The sequence below is a fragment of the Alligator mississippiensis genome, chromosome 3 (assembly GCF_030867095.1).
Source record: "Alligator mississippiensis isolate rAllMis1 chromosome 3, rAllMis1, whole genome shotgun sequence".
Lineage (NCBI taxonomy): Eukaryota > Metazoa > Chordata > Crocodylia > Alligatoridae > Alligator > Alligator mississippiensis.
In genome coordinates this window covers 14,414,732-14,441,537 of record NC_081826.1, presented here as the reverse complement: position 1 = coordinate 14,441,537, position 26,806 = coordinate 14,414,732, and the positions used below count along the sequence as shown (strand labels likewise).

General features: G+C 44.3%; 1 protein-coding gene across 4 annotated transcripts in view; it reads right to left on the bottom strand.

The window, feature by feature from the left end:
• The window catches only part of DNAAF11 (dynein axonemal assembly factor 11), a 67,610-nt gene that overhangs the window by 27,893 nt on the left and 12,911 nt on the right, over positions 1–26,806 (bottom strand). For all 4 annotated transcript variants that reach the window (XM_059723736.1, XM_059723737.1, XM_059723738.1 and 1 more), the window contains exons 2-7: positions 25,983–26,150; positions 20,814–20,891; positions 13,067–13,239; positions 10,783–11,006; positions 7,248–7,439; positions 3,402–3,479 (exon numbers count right to left, since the gene is read on the bottom strand). In XM_059723736.1, coding sequence (XP_059579719.1) covers positions 3,402–3,479; positions 7,248–7,439; positions 10,783–11,006; positions 13,067–13,239; positions 20,814–20,891; positions 25,983–26,150 — 913 coding nt within the window. The remainder of the gene's footprint in view (positions 1–3,401; positions 3,480–7,247; positions 7,440–10,782; positions 11,007–13,066; positions 13,240–20,813; positions 20,892–25,982; positions 26,151–26,806) is intronic.

The window sequence follows — 26,806 nt, the reverse complement described above, 5'->3', positions numbered from 1 at the left end:
GCAGATAGTATAATATAGACAAATGTCATTGCCAAATCTCATATGCTCATGGAAAAAGAGACATGAAGATGTTTCTGGGGCTCTTTTCTGAAAGGCAGAATTCCCCTGTACGTGGAGAGTTGTGGGGCAGGGGAGAGAGAAGAATATTCTCTTGGTAGCAGCCTAACTAGCAGCTAACAAAGAAACAGCTTTTTAATGAAGAATGTAGACATGGTTGATCCTCCAAGAGCTCTTTGAGGAAAGTCTGACTTTGCTTTATCAGGCATCTACAATGAAGAATCCATCTTGGAAGGCACAACTCTTCCCCAAATGGCATGCTCTGTGTGTCTTTCCTATGCACCACTAGAGATGCACTGTGATAGCCCACTGCATATACATGTAGCATGTAATGATATGCAAGCTTCTTGTGTACATTCAACAAATCTGCACAAATGTTTATCACAGTCTGGCCACGTGTCAATCCAGTAGGTGAATTCCATTGAAGAAGACCTATTATACAGGTGAACCTGGATTCTTCGCAGGGTTAGGCTCTTTAGCCCCCTGTAAACATGAGGGTTTAGGAACTAGTCACAGGTTGATATATAGCCACAGGACCGCTGAGGCACTCCACCTTTTTGGTGAGGCCTTTATTTCAAAGAGTAGTACTTATCCAAGTCTGGGATTGCTGATGACTGAGCTCTAGCTGAGTGGAGAAGCAGCACCCTTTGAAATAAAAGCCACAAAAAACAGCTACACCTCTTGTTTCATAGTTTCATAGTTGGTAGGGCCAGAAGGAACCTGAGCAGGTCATCAAGTCCGACCCCCTGCCATGGCAGGAATGAATGCTGGGGTCAAATGACCCCGGCGAGGTGATTGTCCAGCCTCCTTTTGAAGACCCCCAGGGTAGGGGTGAGCACCACTTCCCCTGGAAGTTGGTTCCAGCTCCTAGCTGCCCTGACTGTGAAGTAGTGCCTCCTGATGTCTAGCCTGAACCTATTCTCAGTCAGCTTATGGCAGTTATTCCTTGTAACTCCCGTGGTGTTTGGGGGAACAGGGACTCTCCCATTGCCTACTGGTCCCTCTTGGCAAGTTCATAGATGGCCACCAGATGCCCTCTTGGCCTTCTTTTGTGTAGGCTGAACAGGTTCAGGTCCCTTAGCCTCTCCTCATACGGCCTGCCTTGCTGCCCCCTGACCATGCGAGTGGCCCTCCTCTGGACCTTCTCCATGCTGTCCACATCCCTCCTGAAGTGCAGCGCCCAGAACTGGACACAGTACTCCAACTGCGGCCTGATCAATGTCGCATAGATGGGGAGGATCACCTCCTTGGACCTGTTCATGATGCATCTATGGATGCGTGACAAGGTGTCGTTAGCCTTCCTGACTGCGTCCCCACATTGGCGGCCCATGTTCATTTTGGAATCAATAATGACTCCAAGATCCTTTTCTGCCTCTGTGCTGACAAGAAGGGAGTTCCCCAGCCTGTAGGTATGCTGCTGGTTTTTCCTCCCCAGGTGCAACACCTTGCACTTGTCCGTATTGAAACCCATCCTATTCTCATCCTCCCACCTCTGTAACCTGTCTAGATCTAGTTTTGTTCCCTGTCCCTCTCTTCTAGCATACTCACTTCTCCCCACATCTTAGTGTTATCTGTGAACTTGAGCAAGGTACTTTTCACTCCCTTGTCCAAGTTGCCGATGAAGATATTGAACAGTGCAGGCCCGAGGACTGAGCCCTGGGGAACCCCACTGCCCACGTCCCTCCAGGTCGAAAATGACCCATCCACCACCACTCTCTGGGTGCGGCCCTCCAGCCAATTGGCAACCCATCTGACTGTGTAGGCATCGACGCCACAGTCATCTAATTTTTTAATGAGAATGGGGTGAGAGACAGTGTTGAAGGCCTTCCTAAAGTCCAGAAAGACTACATCCACCACAACACCTGTATCCATGGCTTTTGTGACCTGGTCGTAGAAGGCAACCAGGTTGTTCTGACAGGACCTGCCTCTAATGAACCCATGTTAATTGCCTCTAAGCATAATCTCCCCTGCTGGTCCCTTGCAGATGTGCTCCTGGATAATTTTCTCAAAGAGCTTCCCCAGGACTGAGGTAAGACTACTGGGCCTGTAGTTTTCTGTGTCCTCTTTCCTCCCTTTTTTGAAAATGGGGACTACATTGGCCCTTTTCCAGTCCTCTGGCACCTTGCCAGAGCACCATGAGTGCTCATAAAGTTGTGCCAGGGATCCCGCAATGACCTCTGCCAGTTCCCTCAGCACTCTGGGGTGGAGATGGTTGGGACCTGCTGATTTGAACACATCTAGTCCCTCCAGAAGTTCCCTGACTAGGTCCTCACTGACCCTGGGCCTGGCTGCGCCTCCCCTGGGTCTGTCTGGATTCCCGGGGGGGGATGTCCCTGTCCCTGCTCAGAAAAATGGAAGAAAAGAAACTGTTAAAGAGATTAGCTTTGTTGCCTGGTGCTACCACCAGATTACCAAGCACATCCTGCAGAGGCCCCATGTTACTTGGTACCTTCTTTTTACCCCCTATGTATTTAAAAAAGGACTTCTTGTTATCCTTGATCTGGGTCGCTAGTCCCAGTTCCATCTCTGCCTTAGCCTTCCCAACAGGCCCCCTACAATCTCGAGCAATGGAGGTATACTTCTCGTTAGTGAGGGGCCCCCCCTCACCAGGGAGGGCCCCTCCCTCACCAAGTTATGTACTTGGCAATCTGCTGCAAATGAAGTGTGCTGCTTATATCCTTGGGAACTCTTTGTAAGAAGTTTCAGTATCATATAGTGGCTGTGTCATCAATAAAACCAAAATGAGTTTTTCTGCGCTTCACTCCCTCCCTTGCTATAGACCACAATTCCCATTTGGTCAAAGAAAAGGAACACTGCAACAGAAGTCCGTTATAGCCTCAGTCCAGATCTGCCAGGCTTCCATACCTTCTACCAGTGAATGCAATGATCTCAACCAGAAACATTAGCTGGACATACTTTTTGCACTTGATGTGGCTGTTAATGCACAGTTATTTTCAAGTGGTCAAATTTCAATTAATCCTTTTCTACTACCAGAGACCTGCCCCGTGGAAGAAAATCCATTCCTTAGAAAGGGAAATAGTAACATATCTGATGCATCTGATGTCTTTAATGGAAAAATTAGTTCTTCAGTTGTCAAAGAACAAGTTACTAAATAACACACCCTTCAGCACTTTTTGTACTAATTGAGATTTCTTTAGTTCCCTAGCTTCAGGATATAGCTATGGTTAACTCTATATCCCCAGTAGGAACAGAATACTTCACTGGATTTTAAAATGACAAACACTGTATTAATGAGTTATCATATATCTCCAGTTACATGGTCAAGTATATTATAAAAGGGAAATCACTATTTTAATTATTCAGAGTTGTTTTTTCTCACATACTTTGGTTCATTTATATTCAGAACTTTTCCTTCTGTGGTGATCAAAGTCCTAGGTGGCTTTTCTTTCTTCTTGTGTCCCCTAAAAGAAAAAGAAAGAAAGAAAAGACAGGGTTTCTTTCTATTGTTTACATTCTGGTTCTTTTTGTGAAGCTGAGAAAAAAATAACATAAATTTGCACATGGTGAACCTCTTATTTTAAGAAGGAAAGTTATTTTGTTAACAGCACAGGTTTTGCATTGCATCTTTTGCACTGGAAAAGCATGTCTACTGTCACCTGCATAAAAGTGAGCAAGTTATTCATGGTAAAGACTTTCTTCATTGGATCTTATTCTCTTTTTCTTTTCCCAGAATATACAAGAGCAACTTGCAACTTCTTAAAATGTATCTGATAAATCTATTTTATTAATGAATTGATCTCTAATATTTTGAGTGGGAAGCATGTTGCTAGTGGTAACTGGTCACATAAATTAGGTATTGTCATTAGTGTTACATGGTTGCATGAATGCATAAGTATTTTTGCCGCAAATATTTGTTCAAGTTCATTTAAAATGTATCTTCAGATATTTGGGCATGAAGTTCTGAAATTTGTTCAGAAAATTTTTCAAAAGCAAAATTTTCTGCTAGGCAAAAGACTTGGCTGGTCAACATTTTGAAGTAAACGCCACAAAAGGGAGCATGCATGGCCAAAGTGAATACTGGTAAACTTTTAAAAAATTATTTTGATTTATTTATTAGCTGAATTTTGCTTTATTCCTCCAAGAGCTGTCATATACCTTACTAATAAAATTAGGCTTTCAGACATCTTTCCACACTAAATTAGCAGCAGCGAAACTGCAGGGCACCTTTAGATAAGTGCAATATACAAATCCCCTTGGTGCTTCAGGCCACATCAACATAATTTAGAAGTACCCGGATATCTAGAATTATTAGTGTGCTTGATGGTAGTGTCAGAGTGATGCTGTAGCTGTGATGGTCCAGGAAATATGCAAGAGGCAGGGATTTTTGTGGGTGATATCTTTTAATTGGACCAACTACATAGCTGAGATAGACTTCTCCAGGTGACCTAAAGTAGATTGCACAGCATTCAAAAGTCTATTACAACCATATAACTGAGCCGATAAAAGGTATCATTCACAAAAATCCTTGTTTCTCAGTTTTCTTGATGATGTATTTTTGTTGTGTTCAGCTAGAAATTTTAGTAATATTAGGTGGACAGGATTTGCATTTCTCTCATGGGAAAAATAAATCTAATTCTAGGCCTTCTTAAAATGCATCAGGTTGCCAGTGTCCTTGGAGCCTTTTAAGACTCAGCTCTACAAAGCCTTAGCTGGGAGATATAGTTGGGGATGGTCCTGCCTTCGAGCAAGGGGTGAACTAGATGACCTCCCAAGTCCTTAATTTTCAACCGTAATTTTCTATGATTCTGTGATACTGGGATTGGAAGAACACATGGATGGATATGAGAGTTGCTATTGGAATGATCAGATGATAACAATTTATGTTTGCATCGCACCTTTCACTCAGAACAAAAGAATGTGTATTACAAATAGATTTAGATGTTAGAGATGAGTTGGCCTTGTTTATGGGGACTTGTAGCGGACTTGGGGTGGGGGGGGGGGGTCTGCATGCAGCAGCTATTGCTCCTAGCTATCAAACTCGCCTGTTGCAGTTTCCAGCCTCACTAACCTCCTGTTTCTATCCTGCCATGCCTTGAGGGTAATAGGATAACCTTGAAAAGCTGATTCTACAGGCCAGAATAACTACTTTAGTACCTTCTCTCTTGGCCCAGTCCTTGGGGCTTGTCCATCCCCAGACTCAGTCCCCAGGGCTTCTCTCTAGCACAGGCAACCTCCGCTTAGTGCTCTTAATTGGTTCCAGAAAAACCGAGCACTAAGCAAAACAGTGTTAAGCGAAACTCATTTCCCCATAGGATTTAATGTCTCTCTCTGGTCTGGAACGGGCTCCCAGGGGAGGTGGTGCTTTCCCCTACCCTGGGGGTCTTCAAGAGGAGGTTAGATAAACATCTAGCTGGGGTCATCTAGACCCAGCACTCTTTCCTGCCTATGCAGGGGGTCGGACTCGATGATCTATTGAGGTCCCTCTCGATCCTAACATCTATGAATCTATGAATCTGCCCTTCTCTAGGGTGTGCTTCTCCTTTAACAGAGTCCTTAGGGCTCCTCTGCTTTATCAACACCATTTGCACTTCTACAGACCCTAAACCTGACCTCTTGGCCCTCAATGTGCCTTAGGGACGATAACATCATGGCCTCCAGTAGCCCCCATAGCAACATCCATGCCTCACAGGTCTTACTCTATTTCCTTCCCCTGGCCCTCTGGCAGTATACTAGGTTCAGTCCACTGAGTCCTTGACTCTTGCAGGGCTGCTATATCTAATCTCCAAGTTCTTAGCTTGGCCCCATACAACCTATCAGGTCCCAGACCTTTGCACAGCTCTACCCTGGCCTCGGCCCTTTATAATGTGGAGTACTTCCCAAGCACCCCACCCATGGGATCAACCTGCCCCTGTAGCCACACCCAAACCTCCAGTCAAAACAGAAACAGAAATACAAGCAAACTGCTTCAGAATACAACTCAAACTCTACCTCAAATCTCTGTATTGCTGCAAACCCACCCCCTACCAGATGATTGTTCCCCAGCCTCCAGGGCACCTTCTTGGTCTAACGCCTCTCTTTTTGCACCCTGTGTTTTCAGGAATTTATTTTTCTGCAAAGATCAGGGCCAGACTGCCTGCTCTGGCTCCAGAACCAGTTTATACCCCCTTTGCCCCACCCCTTCTGGTCAGGTGCCTCCCTGAACAACTGCAGATGTGTCTTCCCAGCACAATGGACAGCCAGCCCTCATCCGCTGCCGTCTAAGAGCTTGCATATTCCAAGGGTTGCTTTGAGTTTAAAAGGGGTTTACCTTGAGTCTAAAAAGGCTGAGAACCACTATAACCACTGTAAGGCTAGTATGGGTTTTAAGAGACCTGTAATTGGGTGAACCTATAGTCAGAAGCCTAGAAGTAGATGACTTCTAGAACTTGAGTCCCCAAAAATCCCTTTCAAGTTAGTAGGAGCTGCATCTCTTTGGAACATTAAAAAAAAATGGGAAATTTCATATTTAGGCACCTACATAGGTATGTAGCTTTGAATACCCAGATATTAAAATTTTGATCTGCTGCTAAACAAAATCTAGTGAAATATCTGGCTAGATTACTATCAATCTGGAGTTCCAGTGGCATCCAAAAAACCTTGAAGACTTTTCAGGAATAATGTATCTTAAGACATAGTCTCCTAACCAAAGAGCATATGTAATATGCAGGTTTTTGTTACTCAAGAACCAGCTTCCTTAATGAAATGCATGTAGAGTATAGCCAGTTATACAGAGAAGGTTTACAAAGTGCTGCTTCTGCAAAAAATTCATAGAACAGCCTTGGGGGCATTTGTATAATGTCACATACCCTCATGGTAAATGCTTTTAACAGTACAAATATGCATTCAACTGCAACAAACCTATTAAGTGAGAGGGCAATGAACCTTTTAAAATATACAAAATGGGGTTGAATAAAGAAGAAAACAATTATATTTAAAAAAAATCTATTTTGAGAGAAGCAGAGTAAAAGGTATTCTTAGATAGTCAAAAAAGAAAGCAAAGTGCACTATTCAGGAGTGTGTTTGATCTTTACACAAATGTTTTCAAAGGAACAAATGGGAATTATGTACCTCCTTCTCACTGATTTACAGTGGGGGAAAAAGATGCCTAACTCATCTTTATGCCTTTGAAAATCCCTATGAAAATCTCCCCCTTAAATCAATGTAGAGAATATGTAAAACCCAACAGATACCTTAGATCTTCTTTAGCTCTACGCTTTTCTTCAATATATCTGTGAGTTTCTAATCTTGACTCTGGAGTATATAGTGTGGGCTCTTCCCAAAATGCTCTGTCCTCTTCATTGTCTTCATCTGCTCCCCATTGCCGATACTCATTTTCTTCTTCTGTGTGCTGCTGGTTTTCTTTGTCCTGTAAAGGGTCTGGGCTAGAAAAGAATACATAGAGTGGCATGTCATGAAACACGGAAAGAGTAGCAGTGATGGATTACTGCAACAAAACTGTCTTCAAGTCACTTTATATAGTAATATAATTAATTGCCACAATTGGGCTACCTGAGAAACCTGAGAGACTTAAGTAGCTTACCTTACTCTTTTCTTAATGTTTTATTTACATTTCTTGTTTATATTTGAAGTTGATGGACTCCCAAAACTGCAGTACTTGATCCAATTTTGTCATTTTGACTTTTTAAAGTCTAGTCATAAATTCGTTAAGCCATGGCAAATTTATGACAGACCAACATGACATTACTGATTTCCTAATCTAGATTTAATCTTACAACATTAGATCTTCAGATTCTCTTCAAATCTTCTGCCCGGATACTGGGTAAATTAAATACATGGCTGACGGCTCTAAGCACTCTATTCTGCATTAGTAATTAATTGGTTGCATTTTATTTACTGATTTCTTGGACTAGAATCAATGACTCAGCCTGAATCAAATCAATCTTCTAATACTAATCCATCAGATATAAATTTGGGTGACATTGTAACAAAGATGACATTGGAGAAAATCAAGTAGTAAAACAGAGTAGCTCAAAGGACAGAAATAGTGCTGGGAATGTCTGTTAGTTATGTAAATTCTAAGCCAAAATGTGTCTCTTTAGGTCAAGCAAGTAGTGGTCAGTCACAAACCACCATTGTGTGACCTCATAAAACCTGGGAAGCAGACACAGCCTACTAATGGTAGGTGAGGAGCAACACCTCAGTCTTCGAACGTTGGGATGGAATCCAAAACCTAAAGGAAGTGCCAAAATTTTCATGGTGAGAGCAAAGTTCCCCAGAACAGCATCCAAAATAGCCAGTTTATTACACTGCAAGCTGCCTAGTCAGCTAGACAATGGAGAAATACTAAGGATATGCTCTTGACAGATAAAATTTAAGAACTTTCTCAGGGCTGCACAGGGGTATCTCCATCCATTTGGAGTATACAGCTCAGAGCTGTTTCTTGAGGAGAGGCACCTAGAGCCTTTCTTGGAATTAAATGAGCATGGATCACTCTTCTCAGGATGGGAGACCTGATGCCCCACTTCTACTAGACTACAAAACAGTCTAGTTCAGTGGTCAGCAGTCTAGGGTCTGCAGGCAAACACTGGCCCATGAAAGACTTTAGCCAGCCCTCCAAGCACATCGGCAGGAGAATGTGTCATCTACCTGTTTCTCAACCCGTTGGTCATGATCCAAAAGTGGATCACAAGAATATATAAAAGGGTTGTGAACAAACTTAAAAAAAGAATCAATAAACTTTAAAAATGGACTCTCCTTTAAAGCTAAAAAACATGGGAAACCATGGCTCTTCCCTTGCAGGCTGGCAGAGTTCAAACCTGCAAGGGGCTGCCTGGGCCCGTCCCCCTACCCCACACTCAGCCCCTGCCCCTGCCCAACATACTGGATGGCTGGGGCCTGGGGATGGGGGGGAAGCAGGTTGGGAATGAGGGGCACTGGGTTCAGACTGGCGATTGATGTTAACAAATGTGTCCCGGTACAAAAGAGATTGAGAACCACTGATCTAGTGATCCTTCCATTGATAGTCACTTCTAGCCTGCTACCCCTGGCATAAAGAAGACCAAGCTGTGTTAATTCAGTCAATTGTTATTGAAAAGTTGATGACCCTTGGTCTAGTTAGTGGAGCACTTGCCCAGAACATGAGAGACAAGTTCAATTCTCTTTGTCTAAGCTAAAGTGAAGCAAACCCACATTTCCCATCTCCAAGGACAGTATCCTAACAGTTAAGCTCACGCTTTAACCACTAACTATTACCTAAAAGGGAAATACCACCACCACTTTCTCCTCTGTCTGTGTTTTCAAGGGCAGTGGTGGTTGCCCCTGCATTTCATAGATTCCAATCCTGTGAATGCGTGTTATGTGCTCTGGAACAACTGGATTAAGCCCCAAGCACTTGGGCAGAGGAATGCCTAGTCTCTGGACTAGATACGAGCATATCCAGAGGCAGAATTTCAGGAACCTAAAGGATTGTCAAAACTGCACTGCTATGAAGTTTAGACAGCTTCAGGATTAGACAGCAGCTGCATGGAGGTTGTCACAATCACAGCTTTGCACATAGGCATTAGGGGTGTGCGAAGCAGGCCCTATTTGATTTGGATTCAACCTGAATCAGGGACAGTGATTTGATTCGTTGATTTGGATCACTGTCCCTGATTCGATTCAGCCAAATCCGAATCTAAAGATTTGATGGTGATTCAGACACAGACACAGCTTTAAAAGTTTTTTCTAGATCCCTCGAGGTACCAGGCAGAGCTCGTGAATGCTGCGATGCTGGGGCACATGAAGCATCCCACAAGAGTGTGTGGGGGTCCTCCATGTGCTTGGCATTGAACCCAAAAGCAGACTGAAAGTACTTCTGGTCCAATTCCATGTCTGCCAGAGAGCACACTGAGGGGGGCCCCCTGAGCACCCCCCCAGCTTGGCTGTCAGCCACAGGGGGACCTTGGGTGCTTCCCCCAGACCTAGGAGGCAACAGTCACTGAGTTGGGTGGGAGTGGGGGGGCCCCCTGTGTGCTCCCCAGCAGACCCAGAAGTGAACTGGCAGTGCTTCTGGATGACTTCCGGGTCTGCTGCCAAGCACGCTGGGGAGCCCTCCACGCTTCTGAAGAACACTCCATGCACCCCAGCATCGCAGCACTCACGAGCCCCTGCTACCTAGAGGTATGTAGAAAAAACATTTACAGCTGTCTCTATGGCCGAATCAAATAAGGGACCAAAGCTTCGCACAGCCCAAATAGACATCTAAATTCTACGTAAGTCCCATGTGAAGCACCTGAGGCCTTTTTTTAAGATCTGACCCTAAGCCATTATACTCTAAAAGAATTATGGCCATGTGAGAGGTGAACACGGAAGCTTTGATTTGATTGCAACTTATGAGCCCGAAGTTCCACAGTGCTGTCTCCATGGGACTTGGACACAACGTTACTATTCATAAGCAAAATGAACGGCAACTAAACTGGAAATATCCATGTATGAAATGCTCTTGTTCTAAAGAAGCTTTCCATCCCATTGATGGAAACAGAACAGAAAGAGCTTTCTAATGCTATCACAAATTGAAATAGAAATTCAATGGGGGATTTCAAAGTAAAAATTTTGCTCTCCAGTTTTCATGCCCATGTAGGAAGAGAATAGATTATTGGAGGTAAGATCAGTAGTGAAGATAAATCTACGTGATTTTAAAAGGGGCATATAAAAATGTGTCAAGTGATTGATATATCTAGAGAAAAAATCCTAATAATCCAAGAGGACAGTTGTTAGCTCACATACATGGTGTTGTTAATGTCTGTGTACCAGCGTCGATCAAATCCAGGGTTAGGTTTGTCTTTTTTTTTCTTCTGCCTCTCTTGTATTTTTTGTACAACCTCTTCTTTTTCTCTGGCCCTTCTGAGGCAGTAAGCCTGTTCCTGCTCTCTGATTTTCTTCTTTATTTCAGCATAGTTCTGCAGTGCCTGAATCCTTTCAGAACGTTCTATTTCTTTACTGTCCAGGCACTTCTCAAAAGAGCAAAAAACAAATTAAAGACAACAAATTTGGCAAAATAACCAAAAATTTTACACGCAAATAAAAAGCCACTTAACACAAGGTTAGTTTTATTAGATCATTTTTACTAGAAAGTTTAAAAATTTGAGACTTTCAATTACCCCTTACCATTGTGTAGTTTATATACATCAGTGATTGTGCCTGAAAGCTTGCAAAGAACTTTTTTCCAGCTAATCAGTTGGTCTAATAAAAGATATCACATCTACCAAAGAACCTTACCTGAAAATACCACACACATTTCTGTAGAGGTTATTATAGCTCAGAGAGGCAGACAGCTTTTTTTTTTTTGAGGGCTTGAAGCTGCATTTTAAATTGAGTCAATTCTGTAATGACCAAATCTCATACAGCTGAATTACCTCCAAAGAGACAGAAAAGGAACTCAAGTTTTGCATTCTATTCTGTTTAAACCTGGATGAGGGTGGGTTCATCTTTCTATATCTAAACAGGGATTTAAGTAGACCACGGACCAAGAGGAGTTCTCTGGTATAATATATTTTTCTGAATAAACTCGTTGCATAGATCTGCCTCTATTTAAATTGTCATGTAAAGGAGTGTATCCAAAAAACTCATGTTGTTCCTTACAGTACTCAATTTACATGTGTGATATATCCAAAGCCCTTTTACAGTTAAACCCAGGAATATCACTCCTCTTTTTATCACCTTCTACCTGTTACCACTATTTTTATCTTTAAAAGCTGATTTCCATGCAGAATAATGCAAAAAATATTGTCACAAAATGTTTATTTCCAACAACTTAAGCAATCTCTCCTGAACAAATTTACCACTTAATGTCACAACTCTTGAAGGATGTTCCAAAATCCAATCAGTTAGCAGACAACTACCAGCAAAGGAATCTGTCTTGTTAAAGAAATATACATAACAATTTATAACAAGACAAAATTATATAGTTCTTTTTTGTTGCAAGCACCTGGGAATTTAAGGTACTATCACAGCTTGAGTGAGGCTTGCCTTGGGCTTAAGTGCCACGTGTATAGTGTATCTTGTAGTTACATCATGGAGGGTATGTGAGGTCTTTGCACATAGTTGGGGATGTGCTTCTGAAACTCTTGAAAAAGGAGACCGAATACAGGAACAAATTAATACAAGGGTCAGAGAGTGGGTGCAGTGCAGGTGTGGTGCCACTGAGGGAGGCGGGCTAGACAGGCTTCAGCTCTCCTGTCTCTTTACGCAGCAATAGACTCCCCTCCATTCAGTCAGTTAGTAAATGGTTTTTAACACAGCAGAGCTGTTATGGTTTTTGCTTCATTTCTTACATTGGATAGTAAAAGTCAGAGTTGCACATTATGCAAGTTCACAAAAATACACAAGGAGCAGGGTATGAATCCTAGACCCTTCAATTTAGAGCAGTGGCACCACCTTTTGTGAAGCTATCAAAACAAGTAAGCATCACGTGGTGTGTGGCTCTGATTACTGTCAACTCTTAATATCACAGGCTTTTGTCAGTCTCGTGTATGATATTACAGTATCAGGGTTTGACTGTCTGCAAATTATAGTCTACTGACTTCAGCAGGCTTTTGCAATTGATTAAAGTCTCCAGTATTATTAATCCAGAACCTTTTACTTTCATGACATTCACTTAGAAATCTCCTATGGATTATAGAAAGGTAGTAGCTCTACTGCACATTTATCCTCCTCATGGTTAAAATGCTCTAAAAGAAAGACTCAGGACTTGGCTCAAAGATCTCCAGTAAAAACAATGTAAAAGTTAACGAATATGTTATGGTTGAGACACCCCGCAACTCCATTATTAATAATGATTGGCTCTCCTTCAGAGTAGAATTTAATTACCTATAGACAATGAGTAAGGCTTTACCACAACCATTATTTTTGTTTTGCATCAGTATATTCAGTCATCAGTGAAGATAAATAGACATGATTTTCAAAGGTGCAGGTAAGAATATACCTAGTAATTGATATTCTCTTATCAAAGAGGATTGCCATACTTCTAGCACCTCAGCTGGATACAAGCACATTAAAAAAAAAACCATACTTTTAGCTGATGAAGAGTTGCTACCACAAACTGTCTGTATCCTTCAAACTCAGTGCACGGGTTCCCCATCAGAAAGAGTTCTTTAAGATGCATGTTGTGTTTTAGGACTTCAATACTGGACAGTTCTCCAATGAAATTTGCTGTCAGGTCAAGTTTCTGCAGTTCTTCACATCCTGTTTGGAAAGATGTTATTTACCTTGAATATGATATGCACACATCTACAGTATTTGGGGTCAGAACTGCAGTCTGTATTTGTTTTGCACCTATACATACAATACTTTTTCAGGATTGGATTTGGGAGAATAATTCACAGCAACTAATTTTTATCGTTTCCTAAGTTTTTTGGTGGTCATAATGCATGTGAAGTGAGAGAAGTTTTACTAAAAATTCACAACCACCCCAAAATTATACAAAATACTGCTAGCTAGATTTCTATAAGAATGCTTGGTGGTCTGTTCTTGCATATTCTCTACATTGAGATGTGTATTGGTGAGTTATAAGACCCACATAGAATTGGGTGCAGAATTCTTAATTGGCTGAATCTGCCCCAACTGGTTAAAATAAGTCACTGCCAGTAATTTTCTTAGGACGTGTGTAGATGTTCCTGGGACCCATTCCAGGGGGGTGGGAGGTGGGCAGGCTTGTGGGTCCAGGGTCGGTTGATGGATCTGCGAGGAGGGTGCCCATCCAGAGCCAGGGCCTCTGCCATCCCAGGGCTGGGCTCTGAATATGTATACACATTGATTTAATACATTTCATAGACATTAGTGCTGGAAAGGACCTCGGAAGATCATCAAGTCCAGCCCCCAAACCTCAATTGGGTTAGATCAGGAACAAGTCAGCCTGATTTATGAAGTGCACCTCCTTAGGTGAACTAAGATCAGGCCAGCCATTTTTTGCCTGATCTAAACTCCCAGAACAAATACACAGCTCACCACTTATATTGTCCTAACCTAGTTAGGTTGATCTAAGTGTAACATTTACACATACCCTAATTAGAGGAAGAAGCAACTGTATTTTGTGCTGTCTTGTTGAGACAGTCAGGAAAAAAAAAGAAAAACTGCTAATGGCTCTGGCAGGGAACAGACTTCGAAATAGCCGTTGAAGGGACACATGCCAACCCATATCTTCTTTGAAAATGAATTATTTTAACTTGAGATAATTTCAAGGATAAAACAAACCAATAAAAATACTGGTCTAATTATGGCAGAGCAACAAGAGTTCTTAGGAGGTCAGGACGAATGGCAGACTTTATGATTTTATACTTCTTTTCTTAGCTGATTCTATTTGTGTTTAGGAGCCATGTAAGTAAAACTGGGCTTCTCTCACAGTTTCTAGACTTCTAAATTAAATATGCATGGCAATTAACATTGCTAACTTTTAACATCGTGGCATTTCTCCTTGAGTGAGTCAGTCTGAAGGTGCAAATGCTGCTGAACCGCTGGGGGAAAATAAAGTCATGGATACTAAAATATCTTCACTGTAAATTGAAATTTGGGATTGTCTAATAAAAACTTCATTGGGATCAGTATAATCATACATTGAAGTACAAGAGTGAATATCATGGGGAATTTCATATCCCAAATGGGTCATGATGTCTCCACCTGCACTGTATTTCTCAACTATAATAAATAAGAAAAAATGGTTATTTTAAGAACTAAAATAGCTAACTAATTTGAATTGTGTGTCAGAGGAAGACAAAAAAAGTTTTCAAAACTCCTTTTGCACCAAGACAATCACAATCCTGACAACAAGTACAAATGCAGGCTCAGTTACTGTGCTCATTATAACCATATCTGAGATTTCTCTGCAGGTCTATTTGGCAAGGATTGTGTGTGTGATAGAGCTGAAAGAATAAACAAATAAAAATGATTTATTTGGGGATTTAAATTGCTGAATTTTTGCAAGGCTCACTCCCAAAGGTTCTGACTTGCAAGTAAATGAAAAATTACAGTAATAAATATTGCAACTGGATAGAGAAGCTTAAAATTTACGGGCATGAAAACATACATAAATTTCTCAATATGTGGCCAAAGGTATAATTTACTCCCTATTTCACCAGCTTCTGTAGACTGCTGCTAAACCTATTTGAGAAACTTTATTTTGCCATTATCCTTCTCCTAGTTTGTTGATTATTTTTCTCAGAAGATACAAGCTGAAATCATTACATGGCTAGTTCACTGTATCCTCAAAGCTGGCTAGCTTAAACACTAGCAAATTGACTACCTAGAAGATTCCCATGGAAAAAACTAGAGACAGACATAATTCTAGTGAATTGGAATACATCTACAGGCATTTCTGTGGCCTGAATTTGATCTTGTAAAATTCTAACCATTTTCAGTAGCTTCTGCAGTTAATCAGCTAAAGGTCCCAAAAGGAGGTGAGAATTTATGTAATAACAGAAAGAAGAATCATCTGGAAGTCTCCAAAAAACTATTTCATACAAAATAGGGCATTACGTTGTAGTATTGCAGTAACTATAATTGCTTTAATTGCTTATTTTGTTATTGATTATAATTGCTTTGACTGTTTATTTTGTTATTTCTCTTTTTATATATAAAAAGATTTAACCAATATGATAAAGCTTATCTAGTTATGATTTACTTTTTACTATAATTTGGTGAGTCATTATTAGTACTTGGAATTACCCATCTATTTTAAATTTCTTATTGCTTAGCATAAAATGTATTTGACATTGGTCTCATGATTTTAGACATGTTTAACTCATGACTTTAGAACTTAAATTTAGTATAAGGAAAACACTTGTGTAAGGGCTTGTGGTATGTCTGGTTTATGTAGAAAGAGGTAGCGAAAAAATAAATGATGGACATATATACCAGCGATACAAAAAGACAGGCCTCTTGCAGCAGGTGAAAACAGCCTTTTGTGGTTTGACAGTTAAGAGCTGCAATGACCTAGAGTCAGCAGCAAAGGATTACCAAACACAAAATCATGCTCCATGCTGATGGCTGAAGACTGCAAGCAATGGCCCCTAAAGATTGCAGACCACAAAGCCAGAAGATCATGACCTACCAATCCCAACCTGCCCACAGGACAAGAAGGACAGCCTTCGCATCTGACTCAGTGGAATCCATAGGCTGGTATGGACAGCTATTACTATGAAGTATGAACACAAAGACAAGGCTTTGGGTCTCTTCCACCTGCAAGAAGGAGTTTTGGGCGCATCCAACAAGACCTGACTCCAACTCTCTCGGTCAGCCTGGCTGGCCACCAGACTGACCTTGAGCAACTTTGAAACTTGGTAACCTTTGCAGGACTAACTTCTGTGTGTGTGTGCTTGTCTCTTTTGAATGAATGGATGGATGAATGAATAAATGAGTATGCATGATAACAAATGAAGCAAATAACCTCACTGTTCCTTATTCTTTTCATGTTGCATGTTTTATGTTTTATGTTCCAATAAATGTGGCATTGTGCCTTATCCCCTGATAAGATTCCAGCTTGTTTTTAAATCGCATTGTACGCCCTGTGTGCACAACATCATATGGGGCGCATCTACACATGCAAATAAGCATGACTAAATTTATTGTATTAAGCTAATACACATTAAGTGATTTTTGGTAGGTGTCTACACATGCAGAGACTTGGCACTAAAGTTAGTCCTAAATCCCTCCAGTCCTGCCATGTGCCCTGCGGCCACCGGGGGGAGCGCCAGCCTCCAGCCACATGGCTGCCAGTGCTTGGCAGCCATCTTGGAAATTCTGATACCTGGCCAGCCCCTTCCCTGCCCAGGAGCTGCATGCTCAGTGCCGGGACAGCCTGAGCCAGCTCCCTCCTTGCCTACCCTGTTTCCTCATGCCAGGGCTGCTCCAGGCCCTGGCCCTGCCCCTGCCAATGACACCCAGCACCCTGCTGCTCCAGCCTGGCCCCTGCCAGCAAAGACCAGCACCTCAGGCTCCTGTGGGCCATGGTGCTAGCCCTGCTGGCACCAGTAGCACACCCCCCGCCTCCCTGTGCCCAGGCCCCAGGACAGCTGTGCACCCGCCAGCGGCAGCCAGGACACCGGCTGCAGGAGACCCTGGCTGACCCCCACCTCCTGCACTCCCCACTCCAGTCTGCTTGTCCCACCACCCACTTCTTGCCCACCCTCAGCACTACTCTCAGGACATGCACAGGTTCAAAATAAAAAGCTTTATTACCCTCACAACACCCACCCCCATCTCTCTCCCATCCCCCCGCAACAAACAGAACCCCCTCCATCCTCCCCATCTACCAATATAAAAATCAGATTACAAGTGGGAAACTATATACAGGTGGGAAACTATATATAATTGGGGTCTTCAAGCCCTGAGTGGGGGGCCAGTTGGAGGGAGCCCTGGGGCAGGTGCTCAGCACCCCAGCCCCTCGATGTTCCCTTGTTGCTCCGGAGGCTGCAATGATCCCAGTGGGTGGCAGCCTCATGCACAGCCAGGTCTTTGGCCATCTGGTGCAGGGGACAGTGGCATGTCCAGGCCCAGGAGGGTGGTGGAGGCCAGGCCAGGGGGTCTGGTAACTAGGAGGCACCCAAGGACCTCCTCCCAGGGCCAGGCGAGGGCCTGCTGTGGGGCAGAGGGCGGGACACGGGGGCCCTGAAAAGCCATGGGTGGGGGCCGGGCAGTGAGAAACATGTGCATGGGCTCCAGGGCCAGGAGGGTGTCCATGGCCTGGTGGTCAGCAACCTGCTGCTGCTGGAGCTGCTCTAGGTGCTCCCACTACAGGGCCTCCATTCAGGCCCAGTGGTCCCACCGTTCCCGGTCCCATGCCTCCAGCCGGGCAATGTTCTCCGGCCTCCAGGCCTGCTCCTGTGCCTTCTGTGACTGCTCCCATGCCTCCCACTCCTCCACCACCATCACCAGTCACTGGAGCAGGAAGGTCCAGACCCTGGTGCACTGCTGGTGCAGCCAGTGCATCTAAGTGGCTCCAGCAGCGGGTGGCGGCAACCTGGAGCCCACATCTCTGCTGGGGCTGGTGGGCTCTCCCCTGCACCCAGGTGTTGGCCCTTTTGTGAGAGTTTTAAGCATTTCAGAGAGAAGATGCTCTGCACCAGAGGCAGTGCAATGCCTGGCCTCAGATTGGGGCTCGGCCATGCACAGGTACCCAGCCAAGCCTGGGCCCAGGCAGCTGCTGGCCAAGCCCCGTCCCTTCATGCTACCCTGGGACCGGCGGCTTGCTGAGTGCTGGCCACAGGCAGCCTGCTCCCCTGGGTCCAGCAGCCTGTTAGGTGCTGAGCACAAGCACCCTTCCCAGGGCTGGATAGGCCAAGCTGCTGGCAGCACCTGCTGCCATGGCTCCAGATCCCACTCCTCTTCCCTCTCTCCCTACAGGCCAGCCACTCTGCTGCATTGCCACTCAGCCCACAGCACCCGGGGCTTGGGGTGTGTGGGACTCCCACACAACTGGGTCGAAGGGCTAGCCACACCCCCACCATCCCTACAGGAGGCCACTCCAGGGAGGCACGATGAGGCCAGCCCCCGCTGCACTGCTGCTGTGCCCCAAGCATGCCCCTGCTGCCCGTGCCCTGGGTGGTACATGATGAGCTGTCTGTGCAGGCAGAGGGGTGCCCAAGCCACTATGCTCTGCTGCTGCTGCTCCTCCTGGTGCCCCAGGCACACCTGTGCTCCTGGTTTGGGACCCTGAGCTATGACAGCACAGGGGGCAAGCCTGGGCTGCCCTGCAGCCTCTGCTGCTGCCTGGAGGGCTACCTGTGGCAGTGCTGCACATCCCTGTCCCCTGCTGCTGAGAAGGACATTGCTGCTGGCATCAACGCCTTCCTCAGCATGAAAGGCCTGTGCTTGCCTGGCTGCAGGGACACAGGCTGCTGAATAAAGTTTTGAACTGTGTCCCGCTTGTCTATGTGCTGTGTCGGGGGGAACCCAGGGCCAGGGGAATGCAGCTGGGACAGGCAGGGAGAGGGGGCAGGGGCCAGGAACAGGGGAAGAGGCTGGGACTGGGGCCAGGATCAGGGACAGGGAGTGGGAGGGCCCTCCCCCAGTGCAGGGACTTACCATGTGTCCAGGGTCGGCGAGGCTGGCAGCTTGGCACAGGCCTCCCTGTCAGCAAGGGTGACTGGCTGCACCCAGTGTCCATGGTCCATGGTGTGCAGTGGGCCAGCACCTGGCCAAAGGCCCCCCACCAGGGAGGAGCTGGCACTGCTGGTGGCTGCCAGTATCACTGCTGGCCAGTCCTCGTGATGGTGTGTGGGGCTGTGCCAAGGGCAAGGCAGTTGCTGGGCAGGGCTCCCCAAGCTGCCAGTGGATGCAGCAGACAGGGAGGAGGGTGGAGCAGGGTGTTGGAAGCCTGAGGCACCCTCCTCTGGTGATGAATTACCGGAGGCATCAGGGCAGAGTGGGGGCTCAGGCAGGCTGCCCCTGCTGATGCCACTTGCAGAGGTGTGGCCTGGCTCCCAGGGCACCAAAATGTAGGTCAGTTCCTGCATAAAGGCCATGGCTTTTTGGGCATGACTGGACCAACAACTGAAGTCGGTCACAGCCATCCACTGTGCCTGCAAGGCCTTGACCTTTATGTGGCAGTGCTGCACTGAGCAGGAGTGCCCATCGGCACAGCCCCAGAGCACCACAAGGTTGCGCACCTCCTCCCAGGTCCAGTTGGGGGCCTGGGCAGTCGGGACAGGGTGTGCATGCAGGCGGGGCCAGGGCTCGATGAGGAGGAGGATGAGGATGACAGGGTCTCTGGGGCCCTGCATGACTGTCCCAGCATGGCTATCCCTGGATGGCTGCCAACAGCATGGGCATGGCCAGGGACTGGGAGCCACATGGCAGAGGCACTTCACCACAGCACCTGAAAAGAGACACTCTGGGATAAGCAGCAGCAGGGAGCAGGTGCTGGCCTGGCTGCCAGAGACAGCCAGGCAGTAGCCCTGGAGGGTTCTCAGGGCTGGGCAAGGAGTGCAGCAAGCTGCAGCCCTTTGCAACACTCACCTGTGGACAAGCAGCAGCTCTGGAGGAGGAGGACAGGCCAGGCAAAGGCAGCCTGTGGCCTGTCCAGGGGGACACACAGGGCCTGCTGGGCTCCTGTACATGACAACAGGCTTGTACAGACTCCTGGTGTGTGTTCCTCAAGGCACAAAATGGCTGCACGCTTTTATATCCTGCAGCTAGGGACTGCCAGAGAGCAGCCCTGCCCAGCAGCAGGAGAGCCAGCCAGCCAGGAGCCCTGGGGCTGGGCTCAGGCCAGCCCCCAAGTGGCTGGGCAAACCCAGCACTGAAGTTAGTGGCAGGTCGCATCTGCACGTACGTTAGTGTGCAATAACTAATCGCACATAAATTTGATACCTGAATAAGCAGGTATCATATTTAGGCACGATTAGCCATTTTAACGCACAATAAGGGCACGCACACGTAGACACACTCCTGAATGTGCATTTAATTAGGCTTTTGTGCATTAACGCGTCATGTGTGGACACACCCATGGTCTATAACAAGGGTGTCAAAGAACAGTTGCAATGTTGGAGGAAGGTTATGCAGGGAAGAATAAGATTTGCCATGGTTTAACAAAGCTCTAAAAAGGAAGAACAGCAACCCCAGATGAACTTTTCCTAGATTCTATATGTGCTTTAATGTACCTTCTATACTAACAGTCTCTAACAGAAAGACTCATGTTAAGTAGTAACTAATTACCTTTGTTAATGGGCGTATTTGATAATCTATGATCTCCTTATCTTTAATTATCCATCCCAGTATTCCCATATAAAAAAGAAACAAAAATATATCTTTTAAAAAAATCTTACCTTCCAAATTTTCAATTCTTTCAATGTTGTTCAAAGCTAAATTTAAATATTCAAGCTTCTTTAGTTTGCTAACATTTTCTGTAACAAATACAAATATAACTTTGATTCTATTTGTCAGGAATACTATAATCATTTTTAAATTGTATGTTCATTTACTTACTTTCATAAATTAAATACTAAAAGGTAAATGCAGTATAGAATAACTATTGAATACTATAAATATAATATACAGCAGCATTAACATACAACTAATATTCACTTTTTAATGCACTTGAAATAATGACCCTTGGATGGAAAACAAAACACACTGAAGACAGAAGATAAAAAGTAAATAGGAAAGACAATGAACGGAGACAGCTAGTCACCAATTAGCTGCTTAATCATCCAGAAACTAAAAGCGTGGTCCAAATATCTGTTGAAATATTCTGTTCAAGAAGACATGGATCAGATCTATATTGTCTTGCTCTGTTTTCTGGAATTGGTGAAAATTTTAACTGTTTCCTTTAGTGAAAAATGAGTCGTTCCCTTAACCCACATATCTTTCCTTTTCAGGATACTTTTCTTCTGTAACGTTTTGAAGAATTAATGTAAGAAACTTAGAGAATTAAAGTACCTGAAAGAATGAAGATTGTTTGTAAATTATTCCTAGTCCTGACTCCAGAAATAATATAACCAGTCTTGCTATTTAGGTTTTGCTGATAAAACAACAACAAGACAAACCGTTAAAAATCTGCGTTTCCACTTTGTAGCATTTCAACTCTCTGCTGGCTTCACCTGAAGGTCCCAGGGTTCTTTGTTTAGATACATAATACTGAGGGATAGATGGGAGGACACTAGAAACTCCTGAATGATTTTTTTCATTAAAAAATAAGTAAGTAATGCTAAAGACTATCAGAGTCCATCTCAAACCAGGCTGCTTTTCTACCATCAGACTGAAAATGAATCCCACAGAATGCATATTTCCCTTGAAAGCAAATCTTAAAAGTCTAATGATAATTTCATTTATGAGTTGTCTTGTTCCAATGCTTTGTGGTTTTGTCAAAACATAGAAGTTACATTCTTTATCCAAGGAGGATCCTGTATCCCACAATGCATCTTTAAGGCTTCTGCGAAGTATGATGATTGTGTGGTTCTAAAACTTAGCCAAACAAGCTTGGGAATGGAAAGCTTATTTTACATGTTGCACAGAGGCCTGCCATGGAGAAAGAAGTGGAAATTACATTCTGGTCTGTCTGGCAGAATCAAGAGGAAAGAACGAGTCTGAATATGTACGGCTGGAATTGCAGGGTTCTAGAAAGCTATACTATCCAGGAAGTGAAGGAAGGTAGTTGAGATCCAAATCTAGGCATTTGTCCAGACACATGTTCAGAAAGGAGTTTAGCTCTGAACAGATGAAATGGAAACCAAAGGGGAAATTAGAAGTACGGCATTCCTTTGTCCAGAGCATTCACAGCTTGGATGCACATCATGCTGGGCAGGGTGCTTTTCATATACCACACAAAATTTTAGTGCTATATCTAAGAATATTCTGTCTTTGATTCCAAATTGTGTCCTATTTAGATGTGTGACAACTGGTAGCAGCCCCCTAGAGCCTTTATTTGCAGTGAGGCACTGTGCAATCTTTGTAAGTTATTTGTATTACCTAACCTATCCTTTTCAAACCAGAGACTACTGCATTTCACTAAGCACAGTATTTGTAAGAGAGACATGCTCTCTGAAAGGAGCTCATGGAAGAGAACAGAATCAGAGAGTGTTTTTGTATATTAATCCTGGGAAGACGTTTGCTGGACAGGAAGGCTGTTAAATCAGTATAACACAAAGGGCACAGAGAAGATGTTCAGTTGCTTCTTTTGAGACACAAAATGGATATAATAGATATTATGTTCAAGAATTATCCTTAATAGATTTTTGCAATATGGGAGAAATGGGTAAGTGAAGAAAAAAAACTGTGATATTTTATGTATGTGTGTGTGGGTGTGTGTTAGGAGTGTGCAAAGCAGACAGTATTTGATTTGGATTTGGCCCGACTCAGGGGACAGTGATTTGATTTGTTGATTCAGATCACTGTCCCAATTTGATTCAGCTGAATCTGAACCTGAAGATTCGATTCTGATTCAGGGAATCAGCAATTCAGCCATAGACACGGCTTTATATGTTTTTTCTACATGCCTCAAGGTACTGAGCACGGTTCGTGAATGCTGAGATGGTGAGGCGGATGGAGAGTCCCAGGGGAGCGTGAGAGGGTCTGCTCCCGAGCACGGGGGGAGACCCCCCCATGTTCCCCTGGCTTGGCAATCAGCCACAGAGGGACCCCGAGTGTCTCCCCAGACCCAGGAGGCACCAGTCGCTGAGCCAGGGAAGGGGAGTTAAGGGGTCCCCCCCGCGCTCCCATGGGACGCTCCATTTGCTCCGCCATCTCAGTGTTCATGAGCCGGGCCTGGTACCTCGAGGTACATGGAAAAAACATATAAAGCTGTGTCTATGTCCGACTCGTCAAATCTCTCCGAATTGAATCTCCTGATGGGTTTTCCTGATTTAATTTGGATTTGGAGATTTGGACACCGAATCTCCTCCAAATTGAATCAGCAACCGAAGTGATCGAATCAGCAACCAAATCGAATTGCATAGCCCTTGTGTGTGTGTGTGCGTGTGTGTGTACACACACACATATGCACGTACACACACATATATATTTTAAGAGACACTAAGACAAATCTTCAGTGGTGAAGTCACAAAAATCAGTCTCATAATGTCTGAAATTATGCAGGCTGAGCCACTTAGCTGCCATGCATATCTCCCTTGATGAGGCAGTAACAGTCTCATAGGACCCTAGAAAGATGCCATTTTGTTGTCATCCCAGATGCTATCCCTCCAGGGTGAAAACAGTTTCTCAGCTAGCTTTCTGAATGGCTTTCTTCAGCCTGCCAATCTGAGCTACAGCTTCTCTCTTGCAGGTAGTCTGATAACTGACAGGAGTCTCTGCATCTTCTGTGGATGTACAAAGTTGGGAGCTAGCCACAGACTGTCAGCATTTGAGCCAATGGCATCTCATGGCTGTTTCCATACATGTGTTGAAAAGAAGAGAACCAGAACTAATAGCTACAGCACTCAGGGGTTTACAAGCTACATTATTCAAGCCTGCTAGATTTTCATAAATACTTCTGACAATTTTGCATAGAAAAGGGAGATTGTAAATAGCATGGTATTTGGCAAACTCTCAGGCTAGGAACATAGATTTACTGAGAACTGACCAGATTATCATATATTTTAGGTGTTGGGTAGACTGCTTATTTTGATCAGTAGTCATGTGGTGTTGCATCTCTCAAGTGATATGCAGGTGCTCTGCCTGGCAGTCAGCTGCACTTTGGTGGCAGCTATTCCTGGAAGTCTCATGCATTTCCAGCTCTGAGTTGTTTAGATTAATTAAGGAATAAATCTGCATCTTATTAAAAATGAGATCACTGCAGTGAGCTGTTGTGAACGGAAGGATTAATTGAAGGATTACTCCACAGTAACCTTCCAGGAACATGAGGGTTATCAGAAAAACGAAATAAATCCTTACAGGTGTGGGGGACAGCAACAGAGAAGGTGAAGTATCACCACAACCACCCCCGCTATGGCCCTCCTGGATGGGCTAAAGCAGAGGTGTTCAAGCCCTAGCCAGTGGCCAGATCCGGCCCTCAGCACCATGTCATCTGGCTTGTCGGGCTCCCTATGGATCTGTGGGGAGCCCTGCAGGCCATGACTCTGTGCACTAGACTAGGCATGCAAGGTGGCACAGGGCCTGATCCCAGCACATGGGGGCCGTGCAGGACCAGTGTGGGGCTCCCAGGTGGGTGGGGTACCCAGGGCCTGATCTCAGGCAAGCAGAAGCCAGTCTGGCCTCACAGATGGGTCCCATGCCATTCATTTGTCCATGGGCTCAGGGCCAAAACTGTAGGCACCAATGAGCTGAAGCAGTATAAAAGAGCACCCACTCTCCTACTTTCCCCAGTGCGAGCCCTACAGAAGACACCTCTAAGTCTGCCTTCCTAAGACTCCCTGGCATCAGAGGCACCCAGGGTGAAGCTGAGGGTGGAGGTGGTAGGTCTGGTGTAGCGCCACCACACAGAGCACAGTCACCTTTGGGGCAACCTGGCAAAGTACCCAGGCTTACACTGGAAACCTCTCCTACCACTAGAGCAGCTCTGGACAGTGGAGAATACAAGTGTTAAAAGCACCTTACACCTCTCTCACAGCCCCCTCTTCCCCTGCCTGTGAGATCAGCAAATCATTTATTCACCTGAAAACTTTCCTTTTTAAAATAGGGACAAAGGTAATTTACATGACATAAGTATCACCGCTCAGTCACTTGTTTTTGGTGCTTCTCATTCCCTCATCCTCCAACACTGTACAGTCTAAGCTTTTCCAAACAAGAACCTCACCTTATATTTATCTATGATGTGCCTGGGCAAACATATGATGCTATATCATCATACAACTTCTCTGTATATCCAGGCTCTCTGTATACCCAGGCCTTGTGAAGTTTTATGTCTTGTAGGATAGGCAAAATTTTGCCACCTATCATCAAAGGGCTGTATTTATATAGAAGAACATGACAGTTTCTCCCCAATATAAAGTAAGGATTTCTTTTGAGAATTAATTGAAATAACATTTTTTTCATTTATATATACTAAAAGTAAACTCTCTGGCCATCTATAAGTGCCAGCATATTCCAAGGTCCCTTGCTAGAGAAGAAGCACCTAGGGGAGTTAAGGACTCAAAATAGTTATGTTTAGGTCTATGCTTTAACTAGAGGACTTCTAGGCATCAGTGTAGAGAGGCCAGTTCTCTAATACCACAATTCAGAGTGGGTAACAAACTTACTTTCTCTTTGCAAGAAAGGTAAAAATGCAAGATAACTTTGATCTACAGCATTTTACTACATAACAAGCTTTTTAATAGTAGGGCTGAAACCTGTAACATTCTGAGCCCATATCTACTGCTGAATTCAACACAGGGAGAAGATGCTCAGAGGTCATGATCAAGCCCACAGTCATTTAACCACTCCTCCTCTTTCCTGTTGCTCTTTGTGCCTTAAACTCAAAACCTAATAGCCATTTTCTGACCTCACAATCACACCTGTAACTCAGTTTAAATATAAAACAGAATGAAAATAAAAACACTTACCAATTTTTGGAATTAAATTATTCTGAAGATAGAGAATTTTTAAGTCTCTGCACCATTTATCAAGGTATTCTATTTTCTCTATTTCCTGTTGATGCAAGGTGATTTCTTCCAGGGAAAAAATTTCACAGTTGTTATGTTCTGCACGCCGTCGAACAAGATCTTCAGTGACTGCAAGAAAATTTCCTCCAGGTAGTTAGTTTTCATTACTCTACTTGTGATCTACTCAAGGAGTTAATTAAATCCCTTTTTCCACCTTAATAAAAAGACATTCAGTACAAGTGTCAACAGGAGTACCGACTGCTACAAAATTTGTAAAAGATGACCCCTCAGTATGTCCCACCATAATACCTATCATTTTGAGAATCAAATTGACCTTATCTTTAAAACAAAAGAAAAAATAACACTAAAAGTGGTTATATGTGACCCTGGCATAAGCACAATTTCTGTTGCCTTCAGTATGCCAGATTGTGGGCCAATTTGTGCAGTTGTGTAAGGCAATAGGCAAGTATCTTATGCCCTCTTACGCTTATGCTACCAACTCAGATCACAAGTAGCAGGATGATAAAAGGAGGCAGCTTCTGTGAGGACATTACGTCATATTCCACCACCAGCAGAGGAATGGGTAGGACTGGTGTGGGCATGGCCCTTGGCTCCACTGCCAATCAATGTGCTGTCTAGCAAAGCTGTGCCACTATGCCAGGGTTAGTATGCCACGCTAGGGATGGGAAGCAAGGGGGAATCAGGAGCAAGACTCTTAAGCAGCGCAGTAACATATTTCTTCTTGCTTTGGGTAATACCATCACTGGTCCCCATTACTACTGCTT